Consider the following 19907-nt stretch of genomic DNA (forward strand, 5'->3'; position numbering starts at 1 on the left):
CTTCCCATCCTAGATAGCACTTGCAACTGTGTTATCTACTCTCTGGAAGACAGTGAGAGAGGGAAGTTTTCAATTGGGCCTAATGAGACAACAGCTGGAAAGCTGAATGCCTGGGCCTCGTTCTTCCTAGATCGAGTGCAAGAAAACAGCATGGCCAGTAAAATGAGCAAGGGTTTTGGAATCCTTGAGAATCACATTTGCTTGTTTATGACTTGAGCAAGTTAACTAATCTCACTGAGACTCAGAGTTGCCATCTGCAAAATGAGGTGACCAACCCTGCGGGGTTATTGCATTAAATGAAATACTATATGTGAAGTGTCTGACAGTGTCTGGCACATTTGTGCTTAATAAAGCGTAAGTCCGTGTTCATAAGAGAGGACCGAGCAACTCTTCCTCTGGCTGTTTGTGTGTTGTTCCTACAGTAGCCCAGTCTGCTAAGGGAACCCTTACCAAATCTTTAGTTGACAGAGGACTTTTCAGTATGGGTAACTGTTTGTTCTGGGGTGCAAAGAAAGAAAAGAGCAGCAAGAGTAGAGGCTGGACTCCCTGATTCATTGTTCAATGCCACTTTATTCACACACTCCCATGTTCTTCCTCCCTCCCATCATAGCCTTGCTGCCAAGGGGAGGGGATATATATTCTTTCATGCTGTCTAGGGAACAGGGAACTGACTTTGGGCAGGAGAGTCACAGCGGGGAGAGTTAGAGTGGGTTAGTGTCTGGGACCAAGTTCTGGTTAAGGACGAGATTAGCATCATCTACAATGAGAGGCAGAGAAGGCACTTGTCTCCCATGCAGCCTGAAGACCAGGCTCCTTTGGGCAAAAGGGCAACACTCTGGCATGTGGGCCAATGCTCCCTCCTCGGAGCAAGAAGTCGGCTTTTAGCAGAGATGGGGGCTGAACCAGGCACTGCCTCATGGTCTTCCCCACGTCAAGGAGGAGAGAAAGGGAAGCACCGTGGAGGCCAACACTCCCAACTGAGGTAGGAGAAGGAGGCTTGAGCCTATCCGGGGCCCGGGAGGAAAGGCTAATCAGGAATCCAATTATCCCCTAATGAGGGGCCTGGAGATTGGGAGATTCTGGAGCTCCTCTGTGCTCTTCTCCCATTCAAAAAGATATCAAGTGCTTTAGGAGGCTTCCTGATTTTCCAAAGCTCCTACAAAAAGAAAACTCCTTATTTTACCTTGTGTGGCACACTGATAAGAGTATATAAAAGGTTATCTGCGTAAGGCCCCCCGCCTTGACTTGGAAAGAATGAGGGAGTCAGTTTCTTTAGGGACCAGGGCACCTCTATTATTGGACAGAGGTAGCTACTCATACTTCCATTCCTCTCTCCTCTATAAGATTCTTCTCTGTTTCTGAAACCTTTCTCTACAGGGATGATCTAGCTTGGAGCACAGATTCCATCCCCAAGTCTAAGAGGTGGGGAAGTTTGTGTGTGGGTCCTGTGGGCTCAGGCCCTGCCTACCTAGTGTTCCCACGCCCTTGCTAGGAGGGTGGGGGTATCAGTGGAGGTTTAGGCTCAGGTCTGGGTGGAACCAGAAGGTGTGGTGAGAGGAACGGTGGAACCGCAGTCAGAATCCAGGTCCAAGATGGTGTGGGGGGCTGTGGCCTGGCTGCCTGGTCCCAGTTGGCGCTCTCGAAGGCTCTGGAGATAACTCTGGAGGGACACAGGGTGGAGAGGACAGACAGAATGGTCTGGGTCAGTCCCTGCCCCACCCTGACCATCCCCATGTACCCTCTGCTCCATCCCCCAGAGTGCCCCTTTCCCCCCCACCCCCGACTCACAGGAGCCAGGCTGTCAGCAGGACTCCGGGCGTTGGTGGGGAGCTGTCTCCGGTAGCTGCCCTCACAGAGCCCCACCGCAGGGGAGGTCCGGTGCCACTTGGCCTCTTGCTGACGGATGCGAAGGAGTTGGAGATGCCTTCGATGGTGGCTCAAGACCACTGCTTGGGAGGGGGCAGTACAGACTGAGAGAGGCCTCTTTAGACCCCAAGTTCTACCTCCAAACGCTCTCACACTACAAGAGAAGTCCATTTGATCTCTTTGTTCCAGCTCTATCACACCTCATCTTCCCCCCAGTTCTTCTAAAAGAAACCCTTCTTTTGAGTCTTTCCTACTTGAGAAACCCTTCCTTCTCTCTCCTAGACTTTCCTGAGGTCTCCCTTTTCTTCCATAACAGTCTCCAATAACTCTTCTCTGCTCCCCTGACAAATTTCCTTCTCATTCTTACTCAGACCTTTGGTTCCTCCAACTCTACCTTCCTTTCAATGTCCTACCCCATTCACCTTAGATACCTCCACCCTCCTCTCAAGGGTATTTCCCCCCTTCCCCTCCTCAAGTCTGGGACCTGGGGACAGGAGAAGGCACAGATTGGCTGCTGCTGTACCATGGCACTAACTTACCATTAGCGTGGCCTCCATGTTCCTCATCCATGAGCTTCCATTGGGCCAGTGCCCCAAGAGCTCCCAGGGCTGGCCAGGTCCCCAGCAAGACCCAGCTATACCAGCAGAGAGGAGGCAAGGCTGGAAGTGCCTGCAAGCGTTGGCCCAGCCGACTGCCCAGTGCCAGCCCTTCCAAGAAGTAGTCAGCACAGGCCACCAGCACCGCAGCACCCAGCAGGGCTGTGCCCAGAACTGTGAATGGACGTGGCCACCGAAGCGTGAGCAGGGCTCCCAGCAGTGCCAGCCCCACCAGCCCCCCGGCCGGCACCCAGGCTGAAGGTGGTTGGTAGAAGGGTTCGGTACCCAGCAGGGCCCCGGCGCCCAGGGTTAGGCCTAGCAGGAGACCAGTCAGGAAGAGCCCGACACTGCGAACCAGCATGGTGACCAGGCCGCAGAGGAGTCCGATGCCCAGCGCAATGCCCGCGCTCACCTCCAGGCTCAGCTGTGTCTCTAGCACTCGCTCCTTGTGGCATAGCAGGAAGATCACCAGAGCTCCTGATAGCAGGCCCGAGAGAAACATCACTGCCTTGAAGCAGCGGTAGCCTGGGAAGGGAGGCAGGAGGCACTGAGAGGCGGAAGGGATGGCGGGTCCACAGGGATGGCGCTGATGCTAAGCAGAGGAGCAGATAACAGGAGCGGCACACCCAAGGACCTCAAGGCGAGGGGCAGAAAGGGATAACCTCAGGGAGAGCAGAGAGTGTGAGGCGATGGGAAAGAAAAATCAGGAGGTAAGATGCATTGAGGGGAGTAAGTATAGAAAGAAGGTTTAATCCTTCCAGGGATAGTAGATGAGAGAAGTGAGCATAGGCTGATTCAGGTTATTGGGGAAGAGTGAAGAAGCATTAAACATGGAGGATAATTTGGGAATGGAGTTTTGAGATAGAAGGTAAAGGGAAGGTAAGTGAGAGTGCCAGGGGTCAGAGCTGGAGGGCATGGGTAGGGGGATGAAAAGGAAAAGCTGGCAAGAGCAGCATGGGCCATACTGAAGGTAGGCATCCCCTGATAGAGTAGAGGTAGCCCAGGAACAAAGATGAAAGTTAACATCATCCTTGAGGGTGACAGCCTTGGGCAGCTGCCCCCCAGAGCCCTGGCTCTGCCCTCACCGAAGCAGCAGTAGATGATTCCAAAGCAGCAGCAAAGAGCACACACCAGGGCAGGTGCCAGTTCAGGATTGTCCTGGGGTTCCAAGAGACATCTTGGATCTGGAGGCTCTGGGAGTTGTTGATTAAAGGGCCTGGGGTCAGAGGTCATGGCCAGGGGCAGCAAAGCTTCCTCCATGGCAGGAAGAGAAGGTGGTCACAGATGGGGGAGGTCAATGTCAGCTCCTCTCATCCATCCATGAATGTCTTGAGGGGGTTGGGAAACCTGCAAGGGGGTAGGGGGCAGGAACTCAGGTGCCCATGAATCTTGAGGACTTTGTATCTCTATTTTTTTTTAAAGAAAGGCCAATTTCTGGGGTTGAGGGGAGCCAGCTGTCTCTTTACTACTCTCTGCAACAAGGAAGCTAAATAAAACTTAAATGAAAAATCTTACAAGGTAATGAGCCATGTCTGTCCCCTAGCTTTCCAGGGTAGGGTGGGAGGAGTAGGATGTCCTAAGGTCAGTGGAGGGAGGTGTCCAGGGGCACTAGAGGGACTGGGGGCTAAAAGCCTAGCAGCCTGTTCCAGCTGAAAAGAAAGCTTTGCCCACATCTGCAGCTGGGACTCAATATTACCCCACAGGACTAGGAAGGGTGTGGTTAATAAAGGGGGGAGAAGGAGGAGAAAGAGGAGAGAACGAGTCATGGTGGGGTCTCCTGACAGCTGCTCCAACCCCAGAGAAGGGGGAAAAAACCCCAGGCAACCAAAAGAGTGGGAAAAGGAATTAAGTAGAGATAGCCATTCACATTTGTCAGGGTTCTGAAGCCTCCGCGTCTTGAGGAGATGGAGTTGTTGGGGAAAGGGACATCTAATCACAGTCCAACTCCAACGAACCCTCATGGAATAAGCGGGCACCTTGCCCACAGATATATTACAGTACTGGTAGCCTCTTACTCCTCCCCTCAGGACACTGGGACTTTTCCTACCCCTCCCTTTCCCCAGCGTTGTCAGGGCTGCCAAGTGGGGTTTGAATTCAGTTTCTGTGACAACACCAAGGAGGGGCTGGCATTAGGGGCACTTTGGGACTGGGGTAGGGTGGACGCAGGTACATTCCTTCAGCTATCTTCTTTTGGACATCAAGGTCCTAACAGGCTGGAGGGTTAGCTTGGGGAATCCCTAGGGCTGCTCTTCTCAATCCTCTTGGAAGCCTAGGGACCCTCAATACGGAAAGGTTAGAGAGGGGGTGTTAACTACTCACCACCCTGCCAGGGCTGAGGAGAGGAAGGGGGTAGAAGTGCTTCCCTAGACCCCCAGCTGCATCCCTGCCCGGAGATCCTAGGTGTCCGGGCGACTGTCAGGCGTGGGCACCCCCAGGGCCACTCAGTTAGTTTCCCCTTAAACTCTTACAAGTCGTAGCCCAAGCCCCGTGAGCTAAATGCAACCAGCTTTGGGGGGTGGGGTGGGGTGGAGGAAGGGGACAGGGTAGGGGGGTGACATCACGGGGCAGGCCCCTCCAACTCTTTCCCTTGTGTGTGGGGGACCCAGTTTGCCTACTGCTCCAGGCTGGGACCAGAGAACCTCCCCCAACCGTAGCAGGAAAGAGTTATGGGTGCACAAGAAGTTTAGATAAAGGTCTCTGAATTACTTAGGCAATGACTCGAAAACTAGAAGCTCTCGAAGCTTCCACTGGGGTCTCAGCGTCCCCCTCGCTCCGGCTTGGTTTCTTCCACTTCCCAGAGAATTGGAGTATTGTCTTTCTGGAGAATCTGGTGGTTCGGACTGGGGATTCGGGGAAGGGGGTCTTTCTGCTCTGGGGGCGCCGACGAGGTGCATGGGTGGACAAACCTGCGGAGTAAGAGTCTGGAAGGGGGACTAACGAGAGAGGCGTGTGCAGAGAAGGGGACCGACAAAGAGGGGACCCGAGACGGGTCTGCGTGGGGGAGGGGGGCGCTTGTCGACGTCGACGACCAGCTCGGTATGCAAATGAGATGTAAAGCAGCATGCAGATGAGTGCAGTGTTTTTTGGCACGCCGCTCTGGTCCGGAGCCCAGCGGAGCTACGCTCTCAGCCCCCGAGCCCCGATCGGTGACGGTGTCTGAGAGCTGTGTCCAGAGGGGCGGGTCAAGGCCGTGGGGGCTGCAGTTATACGGAGCAGTTCGCCAGCTGGTTCAGGAGCTGGGGAGGCGGAGGGTTGCTGGGAAAGAAGGCACAGCGCTAGGGGGACCAGGGCGGAGGCTGGCCTTGGGTGTCTTCTCCTCGATCCAAGGAGAGGACATGATACAAAAGGGCCTCTATCCTAGCACTGCCAGCAGTGAAGGGATCAGGGTGGTGACTCCTCAACGCTCCCTAGTTGTGTCTGCAAGACAAACAGTTCGTGGCTCGGTGGCTGTCCTCTATCTCCCAGTCTCGGTAAAGCCCAAGAATCCAACCAGAGGAACCCTAAGAATACCCCCAGACCGCAGGCACTGCTGCAGCACCCATTTGCTTCGCTTCCAGAGGTGCAACTTGAGGGGATTCCGCTCCAGCACGCGGAGGACCGCAGCAGAGGGCCCTTTAAGGGGCCGGGCCAGTACTTCCCCTGAACCGCCTCCTCTGATTTGACCCCCGCTTGCTAGACTGGTTAACGCCTCCACCGACCGCTTTTTCTTTTCCTTCCTGTCTGTTCCTTGGTAACCCTGGAAGTGGAAGTAGGCTTAGGTCGAAGGCTGCGGCGGGGACGCAAGGCGGAAGAGCGGAGCGGGAGGCGGAGCCGGGGTAGCTGCTCTCGTAGCGCCCCCTGGCGCTGGGCCCAGCTGCTACAGGGGAGGAGTTACTGCCGCTGTTCGGTACGTTGTCTTCCAACCCATCTATCTTTGGGACAACCAGCTTTTCCTTCCTCCCCCAGCTTTTCTTTAAGGGCTGCACGGTGCACCCCCTTTTCAAGCAGCTTATGGCCCTCCTTTCCGATCGTCCTTCCCTTTTTCCCAAGAGTGAGCCTAGGACCACACCCTTTGCCGTACCTCCCTCTTTCTCGGATTCGGGACCAGATTCAGGATCGTAGGTTTCAGGGGGTGAGAAGAAAACTTGAGTGGATTTAGAGGAGGCGGCAGGGAGCAGTGTTGTGGTTAAGGTAGTATTGGCTTATTGCTAGGGGTAATGAATACCCCAAAGGAACCTGGGAAAACAAGGGAGGTGGATGCATTAAATATGTCCACAGTTTAAGATTATTTAACCTCTTTCTTGATCTTATCCTTGATTTTTCACACCTTGATACCTTTGTTACAGGCATCAGAACTTACCATGATGGCTGTGACTTAAAATCTTCAGGAACCCCCGGGGTCATGGCCCAGAAGCACCCCGGACAAAGAGGGTTGTGTAGAGCCCACCACAGTAGTGGTGCCTCTCTTGGGACTTTAGGACCCTCTGTAGACCCTGAAATACTTTCATTCTCAGGACTCAGGGACTCAAGGAGGCCTGCTCCTAATGGTACCCGCTGCCTCACAGAGCACTCTAGTCTTAAGTACACTCAGCCCCCAAACCCAGCTCACTGGTCGGATCCAAGCCATGGTCCCCCAAGGGGTCCAGGACCCCCTAGAGATGGAGAGGACCTTGATCAGAGTGAGGCATCTTCAGAAGAAGAACCAGGAGTGGACCAGGAACTCTCAAGAGAGAATGAGGATGGGCACCAAGAGGATGGGAACCCTTTTCTTTCTGTTCCATCTTCTTGCAACTGCCAGGGAACCCCTGGAATCCCTGAAGGGCCTTACTCTAGGGGAGGAGATAACTCTTCTAGCAACTTTTGCCACCACTGTACCTCTCCAGCTTTGGGGGAAGACGAGGAGTTTGAAGAGGAATATGATGATGAGGAACCCAAGTTCCCCAGTGATTTTTCACGTATGCCCAGTGGAAAGAAACCTCCACCCCGGAGACAGCGGCACCGTGTTCCAGCCAAGGAGGATACACGGGAGGGTGGACGGAGAGATCCCAGGACCCCTGGTCGACATCGGCTGGGCCGGAAACGAAGTCAGGCAGATAAGCACAGAGGCCTGGGATTATGGGGAGCAGAAGAACTGTGTCAGCTTGGACAGGCAGGCTTCTGGTGGTTGATTGAACTGCTGGTATTGGTGGGAGAGTATGTGGAAACTTGTGGTCATCTCATCTATGCATGCAGGCAGCTGAAAGGCAGTGATTTGGACCTTTTTCGAGTCTGGGTGGGAGACTGGGCAGGGCAGCTGGGGGGTTGGGCCCGGGTGATGTTCCAATTTCTGAGCCAGGGATTTTGCTATGGGGCAGGGCTCTTCACCCGTTTTCTTAGGCTACTGGGTGCTTTGCTGCTTCTGGCTCTGGCCCTCTTCTTGGGCTGTCTGCAATTGGGTTGGCGGTTTCTTGTGGGACTAGGTGACCGGTTAGGCTGGAGGGGTAAAGCCACCTGGCTCTTTTCTTGGCTGGAATCTCCCACCTTGCAGCGTTGTCTGATTCTGCTGAGAGATAGCAGGCCATGGCAGCAGCTCGTAAGAATAGTTCAATGGGGTTGGCTGGAGTTGCCTTTGGTCAAACAGAGAACTAATAGGCAGGGGGATGCACCTGTAGCGAGTGGTCGCTGCTGCCAGCCTGAAGAGGAAGTGACTAGGCTCTTGACCATGGCCGGGGTTCCTGAAGATGAGCTAAACCCTTTCCATGTGTTGGGGGTTGAAGCCACAGCATCAGATGTTGAACTGAAGAAGGCCTATAGGCAGTTGGCAGTGATGGTGAGTATCCTTTCCGTTTCCTGTCCCTCTTTTGTTCCTATATTTTATTTTCTAATTTTAGGGAGAGTAGAATAAAGGGAAGGCAGAGGAGAAAGTCAATTTTAAGTTGAAGAGTAACTTTTCCATCTCTACTATAGGACCTGACTTTCTCTTCATTTTAAGTTTTTTTGTCATGCGATTCCTTTTCTTAATGAAAAGAAATGAACCTGATATATCAGGCAGTATTGGATTCATTCACCCTGAAATACCAACATGAAGTCCCTCTAACTAGAGTGGAGACAGACCTATTCAGAAGGCTTGTCAGTTTCTCTCCCTGAACAAATGAGGGTTTTTTTTTTTTGGTTTTCTTTTTTTGACGGAGAAATCCAACAATGTGTCCTAGAAAGGCAAGTGTGGACCTAGTATGGGACAGTTCAGGGACTGCATGTGATTACTCCAGAATCAGGTGAAAGAAAACAAGCTATTTCAAGCCCAGCAACCCAGAATGGGAAAGGGCAGAAAAAGGGAACAGAAATCATAGAGATATGTTAATGTATGTCATACATAAAAATATGGTTGCTTTTGATAAAAACGGAGTTATATGTGGGAGTTGTGATGCACCACATTCTTGAAACAATTTAATAAAAGCATGCAAATTGCTATTAGAAGTTGATATTAGGTTGCTCTTTTTAGATATGATTGTTATGGCTATTTCTGTGTATGTAAAACTATATTATGTTAGGTAATATGTATAAATTATACTGGAGTTCTGTTTGCCTGAATGTATGGAACTGAACCGATAAAATATCATAATGTGCAGATTACCTCAACAGTTGATGACACCAGGGCAACCATGGTTTCTATTAACCATTCAATTTACCAGAGGACTCAATTAGTTTGGTGGAAAATGCATGCCCCGCAGTGGAAAGTCTGAGTGGGGAACAACTACTTACACTCAAATTCTTACTAGTAGTAGAGCTCTTTTCTCACCTTAGTGTCTTTTAGCAGATATCCTCTCTTGGGGAATATCATTCTTCCAAAAATATCTCATTTTCAACTTAATTTCTTGGAGTAGAGATGATGTTAGGTTCTCTGATTCTCCACACCCCTGCCCCATGCCCCAAAGTTTCCCCTTGTTCTGGGTCAGTGTTTGTAGGCTTCTTTAATAGAACCTCTCACTGCTCTTTTTAGGCCCCAGAGAGATCATGACTAAAGGGATGTTCCATATGCTTGGAATATGGGAGATATAACAGCATTCTGCTTATTTGACATCAGTTAGGAGGTTAGCTCTATCTCTGTATTTTGGGGGAGGATGGGAACACTAAAGAAGTGTAGAGAGAGCCTATTATTTGTCTTGTAGAAAAGGCTGAAAAGTGGATAAAAGGCCTGTATCATGATATGCTATTTCATTTCTGGGACAGATAGGGAAATGTTGTAGGAAGTTTTGAGTAGGTAAGAGAATTTTCTAGTTAGAAAAGTGTTTGAGGATGTAATATCTTTGGAACTCTTACTTTATAACTGACAATGAAGTTAAAATGTGAGGGCTTAGTATGCATGTGCCAGGTCAGGTGACCAACCATCCCTGTTTGCCTGAGATTGAGGGGTTTCTGGAGACAGGAACTTCAGTGCTAAAACGGGGACAATCCCAGGTGCACTGGGATGGCAGATCATCCTAGTACAGATTCTGTGCTATATACTTCACATGTATTCTCATTTGATACTCCCAACAATCCATGACATAAAATATTCTAGGTCATGGAGCTAACAGTGACAGAGCTGGGGGACTTGAACTGAGATCTGTCTGCAGAGCCAGTGCAATTAATTATTAAGCTATACTGACTATCCAAAAGGGTGGTAAGAGAGAACCATTTCATGTGAAGTTTTGACCCATAATTGGGAGACGGTTGGAATGGGTCTGTGATGAAATCTTTGTCTTGGTAGGTTCATCCTGACAAAAATCATCATCCCCGGGCTGAGGAGGCCTTCAAGGTTTTGCGGGCAGCTTGGGACATTGTCAGTAACCCTGAAAGGCGGAAGGAATATGAGATGTAAGTTGGAGATGGGAAATTGTCAGGTGGGGTAAAAGAATAATTTTCAATAGCAGAAGTCCCTGGACTTAGGGGTGGAGGCTCTGAGGTGGAGAGAATTGAGGTTGCTTATCTTTTGAGCAGGCCACAGGCCTTAAGAGGCCAATAGATATCTCTGTCTCCTTTTATCCCTTGTTCAATACCCTCTGATTTACAAAGCCTTTCTTCTCTTAGGAAACGAATGGCAGAGAATGAGCTGAGCCGGTCAGTGAATGAGTTTCTGTCCAAGCTGCAGGATGACCTCAAAGAGGCAATGAATACTATGATGTGCAGCCGATGCCAAGGAAAACACAGGTATGAAAGAGACAGGAATAGGACAGCCACAGTTTAAGGCCTGGGTTGCCAAAAACCTTCTTTGTGAGTAGTATTGGTAGTTGGTGGGATACATATGGTGAGTAAAAAAACCCTTAGGTTTCCACTTCTGCCATATTGTCAAGAGACTGGGGATTTGAATTAGTAAGAAAAAAATACTTTTCAGCTTTAAGATAGAAGATTGAGAGCAGGATATGCATAGGCATATGTAACAACTGAGTGGAGATAATTTTACATCTTTCAGCCACATTTGTCAGTTAACGATGAGACTACAGCAACATCCCAGGCTTGACAGATTATTAAGGAATTATCCTTCTGTTGGGTTGCAGAAGGTTTGAAATAGACCGGGAACCTAAGAGTGCCAGATACTGTGCTGAGTGTAATAGACGACATCCTGCTGAAGAAGGAGACTTTTGGGCAGAGTCAAGCATGTTGGGCCTCAAGATCACCTACTTTGCGCTGATGGATGGGAAGGTGTATGACATCACAGGTACGCTTTTGTTCTCTAGAAATATGAGCTCATATATACATAAAACTGTGATGTATTGTTAATTATTTCTCATGTTTGTAGAGTGGGCTGGATGCCAGCGTGTGGGAATCTCCCCAGATACTCACAGAGTCCCCTATCACATCTCATTTGGTTCTCGGATCCCAGGCACCAGTGGACGACAGAGGTAGGTGGTATTTCTTTCAATAATCCACCCACTATTCTGGTTCTGAATATGGTCTCAAATGACGTGGTGTTTAGGATACCTAGGTGTCTCACTCCTTAAAAAGTTTGGTAATTGACTGAATACATCTTTCTTTTTTTTAAACATTTTATTTATTTATTTTTAGAGAGAGGGGAAGAGAGGGAGGGAGGGAAACATGAATGTGTGGTTGCCTCTCAAGCGACCCCCCACTGTGGACCTGGCATGCAACCCAGGCATGTGTCCTGACTGGGAATCAAACCGGCAACCCTTTGGTTCTCGGGCTGGCACTTAATCCACTGAGCCACACCAGCCAGGGCTCAATATATCTTTAAATTAGGTATTAATAGGCAACATAAGTAACCACTTGACTTAAAAAATCTCCCGTTTCATGATTCTGTTTTCCTTCCAGAGCCACCCCAGGTGCCCCTCCTGCAGACCTTCAGGACTTTTTGAGCCGGATCTTTCAAGTACCCCCCGGACAGATGTCCAATGGGAACTTCTTTGCAGCTCCCCATTCTGGCTCTGGGGCCACTGCAGCTTCCAAGCCCAACAGCACAGTACCCAAGGGAGAAGCCAGACCGAAGAGGCGGAAGAAAGTGAGGAGGCCCTTCCAACGTTGACACTTGTTTTCTTCCTTCCTTAAATCAATGTCAGGGAGTCAAAAGGGCTGTGTACAGCACAGGATGGAGTTTGATTTATTTTTAATTATTTAAAAAAGGGAAAATTTTAAGCTCAAATTGTTCACTCAGTACTTGTAGGAAGCTCCTGAACCACTCTCCCTCCTCCACCAGCACCCAGGAACTGAATCTTGTCTTCTGACAATACCAAAGAAATAGGGGATGGCTAGAGCAAAGAACCTAGGACATTGACCTGGACTGGATAATACCTCCTATAGTAGGGTGGGGACTGGGTATTTCCCTGGTGTCTGTATGCCTTTGTCTTGTCTTTTGCTTCTATAGCAGATGACACTTTCCCCCCCTTTTTAAAATTATGAGTCTCTCTTATTTCTTGACCCACTTCAGGAGTGAGCCTCCTCCTTTAGCCCAATGTAATACTTAAGAGAACAAGAAAATATGTAGCCCCAATTAAGGAGACACATCGAGTTCAGCAAGTGGGAACTCTGAATTTTTCCTCTTTCACCTTGTGGGTAACTGCCCAATTTCATGCTTATTGCTGCAGGGATGGCCCAAGCTAATAATTTTTAAAAATCAAATTTACGCCCTCTGCCCTTGGGTGAGGGGGAAGGATAAAGGGGCTCCTGGCAGCCCCCTTATGATCCAAGGGTTTGTATTTTTTTAAGTTTGTTCACATTTGTATGTACATATCTATTTAAAGCCAGGGAATTATCTTTCTATAAATATGTAACTGGCAACCTGTTTCTTTCCTCTCTTCTTTGCTCTTATAATAGCTGGTATCTCTTTTCTCATTTGAGAATCCTTTCTCTGTGTTAGATGAGAGTGAAGGGCACCTCCTATGGAACAGAGGGAGAGGGGATAAAAAACACTTAGAGAAGATTTGTGCAGTAAGTCACTGTTCCTTCTTTCCCCCCCAGCCTTATGAGGACATCTCCCTACTCTTCTGTGCTGACCAAATAGTAGCCGTATCTGAAAAAAAATTACCTTTATTATAAGGAAAATATACAGCAAAACAGAGCTGGAAGGTGATGGGGTGTAAGCTATGGAAAAACTTAATCACCAAACAAGTTGCCCAAACATGGCCTCCTGTGGAGGAGAGTTGTTTAGTCCCTTATCTCACCTGCCTTTCCTGATTCAAATAAACCTCCTCCTAGCAGGGCTAGGCCCAGGAAGCCCCGTTTTTCATCCCATTCTGTTCTCTTCCTGGGAGTCTGGGAATGGTATACTCAGGCTTTCAAGATACAGAAGACAGTACAGAGAAGGGAAAGATGTTACAGACTTTTGTTCCAACGTCGTCCTCAGCTCCATCCCTCAGTATTTATTGATGCCAAAGAGACGAACCCCATGAAATTGGGGCAACTTAGGCAGCAGTACACTGAGCAATGAGGCTGTGTTGATGAGGAAGTGAGCAGCATCATACTTGGTATAGAAGCTGGCTAGGAGGTAGCTGGGGAGAAAAGAAACAGGTTGAGTGAAATTGGCCTTCCCTATCCATATTCATGGCTTTCCAGCGATTGTCTTTTCCATTTTAAATGACCAGTTTTATTGCATGTAGTCCTAGAATATCTCAAAGTATCCTAGGGATTGGGGAGATCACCTTTAACTGGAGATTTGTAAGTTAATGTGTTTGATTGTTAATGACATTTGGCAAATGACAGCTGAAGCAGTTTCAGCCTGTATGACTGTTAAGTCCTCTTTGCTTCCACTCCCCACAAAGTTTTCACAGATTTACATCAGTTCTGCCTTGACTGATCTTTTGGAAATGTCAAATCATTTGGGTTTACTTGGTTTTCCAGTCCCTTCTCCACTCTCCTATTACCTAGGAGGCAGCAACAAATGCTTGATTATTGCCTTCTACTTTTTTAAAGCTTCTCTGTAGGCTTTTGTACCTGGCTCCTGGAGCATTTACCATATCTCCCCCAGGACTCACAGTACAATAGGAGAGATGCTGAGGAATTTTCGGGAAGAGGTAAATTGGAGCCCGTAGTCCATCTGTTCCCAGTGTGTCAGTAGCCGAGCCTTTCCTTGGTCAGGGGTCTCAAAGGGTGTCCCTTTCACCATATGTAGGAAGACATACATAGCCTGGGAGGAGAGAAGGGAGCAGTTTGAAGGGGCAGAATGTAGTTCTTTGGTCCAAGAATTAAGATCCTCCAAGGAAGACATATATCCCCAAATAATTGGGGATTTTCTCTTATTTTTGATTGGGGAAAGGCCTGGGGTGGGTATAGGGTGTGGTTTAGCGCTCACCAAGTTATGAATGACGTTGGTCAGGGTCCAGACGACGGGAATGCTGAAGAAGGGGATGCTGAGTAGAACCACATGCAGCAGTCCTACCAAGATGATGTAGGCCAGCCAGATGCCCCGGCTATTCATCACTCGAGTGTTGGGGTTTACTTCGCTGTGTGCCACCCCCACATTCATCCTACCACAGGGGGGATCAGGTAGGAGTCCACCTCAATTTCCTCTCAACCCCTCTTTGATTTTTTTTCTCCCAATATTGCCTCCTCAATTGCCCAAATCTCCTGAACTCTGTTAGGAATGAAAGAACATCCCCATCATGCACAAATGAAGAACTGAAGACGTTGCAGGGCGGGAGGCTAGACGAGTCCTTTCTACATCTTAGAGACATATGATAATCTTATATTCTGATTCTTAAACTTCAGCTGTAACTTGAAGGAGTAAGCCTAGGCATCAGGCACCCGCGTCAAGGGGCAAGGGAAACAAGTATCTCACTTTTTCCCTTAAGATAATGAGGAAGCATGAAGAGGTTGCATACACCCAGCATTCCAGAAGAGGGTCATGGGAAACAAGGGTTCGTTCACCAAGGAGGGGTGAGGGGGTAAGGCTACTTCCAATCCCCACCTTTAATCTGGTGTTTGCCCGCTCTGCCTCGCATCCCCTTAGCATGTAACCAGCCAGCATCCCAATTCCTTCTCTCAAGCGTGGGGCATTGGAAGAATTTAGGACAGGCGTAGTGAGGAGGAAGGGATGCCCAGGGTTTTGGATTGAGCTGGGAGGGAACTTGACTTGAGTGCCTCCAGATGGAGCCCTAGCCCCTAATCCAGGGGCGGCTCAGATCATCTAAATTTGGCTCCTTAAAATCATGCTAGTCAAGTTGATCATGTCCAGTTAGGAAGCAGCTCTTGCCCGCCCTTCTCTACCAAAAATTTCCTAAACTCACACTGAGTCTGCCCCATGCTTCTCGTAAATCGGCTCTCTTCAGCGCTTCTCTCTGTTTTTAACTCGCCGCCCCTCTACCCCCCGCCCGCCTCCCCTTTCGCCTCCCACCATTTTTTTCCCTCAGCATCCCTTGCCACTCTCTCGGGAAGGCCCTACCTGCGAGCTTCGGAAGCCGATCGCAGCGCAGGCTTCAACACCTGCGGTCTCCAGGAAGCAGCCACCCTCGCCCATCTGCAGTCTCCCTATTGGTGGAACAGAATTAGCGCTGCCGCCACCCACTGGCTGGTGGTCTGCAATGGAGAATCACAATTGGCCGCCTTTTCCGTCGTTCGGTAGTTGCAGAACCCGCCCCTCTCCCTGCCCCATATTTTGAGAGAGGTTGGGAAAGCTGCCTAGAGGAGTGAGAGGGACGCTAGATATTGACGAATGGGAAGAGTGGATGGTATGAGGTGCTAGTAAGAGTGACAATGATTGGTTGGCCCAGGTTGTCCGCTCCTAGGCGGGAGCTCCTGGAAGCGGAGGCAGCGGGTGGGGACCTTGTGGAGTAGAGGGGTAACAAGATGGCGGCGGAGACGGTAGAGCTTCATAAGCTGAAGGTACCGTGAACGAGGGAAAGGGCTAACTGGAACTTTTCTGGGGACTGAATTATGCGGAGTGGTTTGTTCCTTTTTCTATGTGTTCTCCTTGTAGGCTTTTCCACTTTTTACCGGCTCCCTCTGTAGTTCTTTTGTGCTTCCCTCCTCACTACGTCTGTCCTAATTTCTCATGCTCCTCACGGTTTTATTGTATCTACACTTGTTATTTCTGCTCCTTTCTCATCGTAGTATCGTCCGTCACTTCCACCGGGGTGTGTAAATGCCTTCAACCTGATCTCTCCTTGTTTTTCGTCAGAGATGCGTTACGTCAGTGGTTCCTTCCTCTCTGCCCCATGCCGGACCCAGTACCCCTTTTCCTTCCCTGGGTTGATGCTTTCCTACCTATTGTCCCAAGCTGGGATTCCCTTTAGTAGAGGTTGGCATCTTTGTGTATTTCTATCTATCTAGGTCTCAAACATGATCCAGAAAATACTCCACTCTTTTTTTTTTTTTTTTTTTTAAGATGGGGTTACGCCCCCAGGGGCAACTTTGAAACCTGAGGAGGGGCCTCAGATTATAGACCTCACCATAGACACTTGGGGTTTAGGAACCTTTTAGAGTTAATGAAGGCACAGGTAGCTCGGATTTAAAAGTTTTTCGAGTTCTCACGCGGTTCTCCTGCGGCCAGCCTCCCTCCCCCCACCCCACGCCACCGCCATACAGACAACTCAGTTTAGCTGTAATATTTTAGAAGAACATTTCCAAGGTTAGAGTTATCTCTGTCCCCATTTCATATCACGGATGTTCCCTGCATCTCTTGATATCACCACTGGGTGACACTCTCAATCACCTGTTTTAAGTCGTGTCTTGGGAACCTTGATGGCTTTCTCATATTTACATTATTTTTTTTTTTCCTGGAAGAAAAGAGTAGTTTCTTTTAGAGTGAGTTATGAGAATACTGTGTCCATTTATGGTTTCACAAGTAGTTTTCCCATTAAATGTTTTGGTCACATCATCCTGGAAGCCTTGGACAAACCGTGTTGATTTTGCTGAAGTTGTAAACCTACCCTTTAAAGCTTGTTGAGCTTAAAAATAAAAAAAAAAATTAAAAAAAAAAGAGTTAGGGTAGGGAGAGGTCCTTTGGTTACTTTTTAGTTGATATCAATTAAATTTTTTGTGAAAGCTGATGGATTTCTTACTCTTGGATTCTAATCTGTACCGGGGGGTTTTTGTGTCATACTGGACTTACTGTTAACTTGGTGGTACTGAAACGTGTCGATTATATCAGTGGTTTCCTATTTCCAAAAGTAAAAAAAACTGATCAGCCACTTCCACTATATGTATACTTACGTAAATTATGTTTCCTTACTGTCATGTATGTTACAGAACATACACAGAAAAGGAATGTTTGAATGAATGTGATAAAAAGGAAATATGAATAGAAAATCAAATATTTTCTTCCTATTAGTCCCATTTTTAAAACCCCTTTAAGTAAGGCGCCAGCCTTGTGACTTACCTTTATGGATTTTGTATTGGTTTATGGAGTTCCTTCTTCCATAAAAGCTATATTTGTTTGGACTGTATTAAATTTTATTTTGATTGTATAATATCCTCTGACCTGATTTCAAGTGTCATAGTCTAAGAGAACGTGAGGCACTCCTGACAGCCTAAAAAGGATTCATTCTTTTAATCACATTTTGCTTGTCTTTGCTTTTTCTCTAGAGCACTTCTTAACCTTTTGGAGGTCACAGATATCTTTGAAACTCTCATGAAAGGTATGGACCCTCTCCCCAGAAAAAGGCATGTACACATACTTTGCATGCGATTTGAGGGGCTTCATAAAATTACCTTTTAGCCCTGAGGAGTCCTTGGACCTCTGGTTAAGAATCCATGCCTTTAATTCTGACTTCCAGGACAGCTAATGTTTAGTTCCGCTGTTGATCTTGCTGGAGTAATCCTGACTTGGGTTGACTTAGAGTTTTTATCTTTTTTAAAAAGCCTTTCCATTTTTATAAAGAAGTTTTGGGCTTTTAGAATGGGATCTCAGAGAAAAGGAACAAGATTTGAAGAAGGAAGGAAAAATGCCTGAATTGATATGTAAGTCCACATCACCTGCAGGTTTCTCAAGATTTTGTAGATATGCCGTCATTCTAACATAGTTACAGAGACTGAATTGTGGGTGAAAATACAGTGAACTGTAATAGTTCACAGATTTCCAATAGTCTCACCAGATTTCCAATCAATGGTGAGAAAAGAGACTACTGTAGAGGAGAGAACGAGAAGGGTGTACTTACTAGTCTCAGAGTGTTGAAAAACAGTGAGATGTGTAATTTTGAAGTGTAAAGTGAATATGTGTTGGTGGTTGAAGACCATTTGTAAAGGGAACGAGGTGAATTGTGTGATTGTAAAGATAGATTAGAGTGAAATTGAAAAAGGCCTTTTAAGTTGTATATGGCATTTGGTTTTTGTCATGTATGCAGAAAGTGGGGAGCCTTTGGAAATTTGAAAGAAGGAGCTGATGTGATCCATGTGTGTTCTTTTGGCACTTTGGAGGATGGGGTCTGGAGAGGGAGAGATTTCCCCAGTTACATTTTAAATATACTATTCACATCCCTGCTTAAAACCTTTTAACTTTATACCTGCCAATCTCTCCAGCTTAACTTCTCACACTCCAACCACATTGGCTTTATTTCATTCCTCAGCATGAATGTGTCCATTAATTGCTAACACTTACATAACATTTACTATGTGGAAAGCACTTGTCAAAGCTATTTACATACATTAACTCATTTAATTCTCAAAATAGCCCTGGAAAGTAAATGCCTCTATTATCCCCATTTTAACTGGAGAAAAAAACGGAAGCCCAGAGAGATTAACTGAGTAACTTGCCTTAGGTCCCACAACTAATTAATGAGTGGTGGATCAAATCCAGGCAGTGTGTCTTCAAAATTCATGTTCTCTTTTTTTTTTTAAGAGCTTTTTCCCAAAGATTATTTATTTATTTATTTATTTATTTTTAAAGTGGAAGGGAGGGAGAAAGAGAAAGAAACATCAATGTGTGGCTGCCTCTTGTGTGCCCTGCATAGGGGACCTGTCCAGAACCCAGGCCTGTGCTCTGACCGGGAATCAAACCAGTGACCCCTTGTTTTGCAGGCTGGAACTCAATCCACTGAGCCACCACAGCCAGGGCCAAAATTCATCTTCTTAATTGTCATGTACTCCTTACCTCAGAACTCAGAACCCTTACAGGGGTGTCCACACTTTGGCATCTCTGGGCCACACTGGGAGAAGAAAAGTTGTCTTGGGCTATACATTAAATACATCATGACATGTAATCACAAAAAAATCTCATAATGTTTTAACTGAATTTATGATTTTGTGTTGGACTGCATTCATAGCCATTCTGCGACGCATGTGGCCCAGTGGCTGTAGTTTGGGCACCCCTTCAGGCTTACAGCATGCTTTTGGCTGCAGTGTTCCTGCTACCCCCATTCTCCACATCTTCATCTAACTGCTAGTTGTTCAGATGTCAGTCATCTACCTAAGGAACCCTTAGGTAGGCTAGGTTCTCCCTATTCACACATGGTCAGATCATTTATTTATTTATGTAGCCTTTTTTAACTTATTTTTTTAATTGTTCAAGTACATTTGTTTCCCACCACCACTTTCCCCTGCCCTACGCACTCCCACCTCCCATCCTCAATCGTTCCCCACTTTGGCTTTGTCCATGGGTCCTAAAGATACTTGTTCTTTGACTTGACCATTCCCCTTCTTTTCCACACTACTCCCCTCCCCTCCCCACCCCTTACTATCAGTTTGTTTTTTCTTTCAGTGTTGCTGGTCATATTTTTCTTGCTTGTTTGTTATGTTGATTAGGTTCCAGATACAGGTGAGATCATACAGTATTTGTCTTTCACCCCCTGGCTTATTTCGTTTAGCATATAATGCTCTGCAGTTCCATCCACGCTGTTGAGAAGGGTAGGATTTCCCTTCTTTCTGCTCTGTAGTATTCTATTGTGTAAATGTACCGTAGTTTTTTGATCCCCTCATTTATTGATGGGCACAGAGGTTGCTTCCAGTACTTGGCTGTTGTAAATTGTGCTGCTATGAACATTGGGGTGCGTAGGTTTTTTTGAATTGGCGTTTCAGGATTCTTAGGGTATAATCCCAGCAGTGGAATTGCTGGGTCAAAAGGTA

At 47.6% G+C, this 19907-nt stretch overlaps 4 protein-coding genes across 5 annotated transcripts in view; 2 read left to right on the forward strand and 2 right to left on the reverse strand.

The window, feature by feature from the left end:
- Positions 1–589: 589 nt before the first annotated feature.
- On the reverse strand, positions 590–4900 carry LOC129084508 (transmembrane protein 198-like). Its single transcript, XM_054590706.1, has 5 exons — positions 4782–4900; positions 3548–3809; positions 2406–2987; positions 1789–1946; positions 590–1660 (listed from the first exon to the last, which is right to left on the reverse strand). The coding sequence occupies exons 2-5, from the start codon at positions 3720–3722 to the stop codon at positions 1523–1525; spliced, it is 1053 nt and encodes a 350-aa protein (XP_054446681.1). The 5' UTR covers positions 3723–3809; positions 4782–4900; the 3' UTR covers positions 590–1522.
- A 1372-nt stretch (positions 4901–6272) lies between these two features.
- DNAJC14 (DnaJ heat shock protein family (Hsp40) member C14) lies at positions 6273–11942 on the forward strand. 2 transcript variants are annotated; one of them, XM_054590981.1, is made up of 7 exons: positions 6273–6348; positions 6788–8250; positions 10171–10277; positions 10491–10610; positions 10958–11118; positions 11200–11302; positions 11730–11942. In XM_054590981.1, exons 2-7 carry the CDS (start codon positions 6844–6846, stop codon positions 11938–11940), a joined length of 2109 nt encoding a protein of 702 aa, XP_054446956.1. In that variant the 5' UTR covers positions 6273–6348; positions 6788–6843; the 3' UTR covers positions 11941–11942. The 2 variants fall into 2 exon arrangements, with proteins under 2 accessions (XP_054446956.1, XP_054446957.1); XM_054590982.1 differs by lacking the exons at positions 11200–11302; positions 11730–11942 and having other exon boundaries at positions 10873–11091.
- Positions 11943–12388: 446 nt separating this feature from the next.
- ORMDL2 (ORMDL sphingolipid biosynthesis regulator 2) lies at positions 12389–15365 on the reverse strand. The gene is made up of 4 exons (XM_054590983.1): positions 15292–15365; positions 14203–14377; positions 13886–14037; positions 12389–13402 (listed from the first exon to the last, which is right to left on the reverse strand). Exons 2-4 carry the CDS (start codon positions 14374–14376, stop codon positions 13267–13269), a joined length of 462 nt encoding a protein of 153 aa, XP_054446958.1. The 5' UTR covers position 14377; positions 15292–15365; the 3' UTR covers positions 12389–13266.
- A 282-nt stretch (positions 15366–15647) lies between these two features.
- SARNP (SAP domain containing ribonucleoprotein) overlaps positions 15648–19907 on the forward strand; it is a 51660-nt gene continuing 47400 nt past the window's right edge. Inside the window, exon 1 of the mRNA XM_054590984.1 lies at positions 15648–15731. Within this exon, the coding sequence (XP_054446959.1) occupies positions 15696–15731 (36 nt within the window). The 5' untranslated portion in view covers positions 15648–15695. The remainder of the gene's footprint in view (positions 15732–19907) is intronic.

Source organism: Pteronotus mesoamericanus, unplaced genomic scaffold (assembly GCF_021234165.1).
Source record: "Pteronotus mesoamericanus isolate MK-2021 breed Mesoamerican mustached bat unplaced genomic scaffold, CSHL_Meso_final scaffold_21, whole genome shotgun sequence".
Taxonomy (NCBI): Eukaryota; Metazoa; Chordata; class Mammalia; order Chiroptera; family Mormoopidae; genus Pteronotus; species Pteronotus mesoamericanus.

Coding starts and splice junctions, on each gene's coding strand:
- LOC129084508 (XM_054590706.1), bottom strand. CDS start 3,722: ATGGAGGAAGCTTTGCTGCCCCTGGCCATGACCTCTGACCCCAGGCCC. Junction 2,988..3,547: donor AATCATCTACTGCTGCTTCG/GTGAGGGCAGAG, acceptor CTCCCTTCCCAG/GCTACCGCTGCTTCAAGGCA. Junction 1,947..2,405: donor ACATGGAGGCCACGCTAATG/GTAAGTTAGTGC, acceptor CCTCCCAAGCAG/TGGTCTTGAGCCACCATCGA.
- DNAJC14 (XM_054590981.1), top strand. CDS start 6,844: ATGGCCCAGAAGCACCCCGGACAAAGAGGGTTGTGTAGAGCCCACCAC. Junction 10,611..10,957: donor CGATGCCAAGGAAAACACAG/GTATGAAAGAGA, acceptor GTTGGGTTGCAG/AAGGTTTGAAATAGACCGGG. Junction 11,119..11,199: donor GAAGGTGTATGACATCACAG/GTACGCTTTTGT, acceptor TCATGTTTGTAG/AGTGGGCTGGATGCCAGCGT.
- ORMDL2 (XM_054590983.1), bottom strand. CDS start 14,376: ATGAATGTGGGGGTGGCACACAGCGAAGTAAACCCCAACACTCGAGTG. Junction 14,038..14,202: donor CCAACGTCATTCATAACTTG/GTGAGCGCTAAA, acceptor CTCTCCTCCCAG/GCTATGTATGTCTTCCTACA. Junction 13,403..13,885: donor AGCATCTCTCCTATTGTACT/GTGAGTCCTGGG, acceptor TTTTCTCCCCAG/CTACCTCCTAGCCAGCTTCT.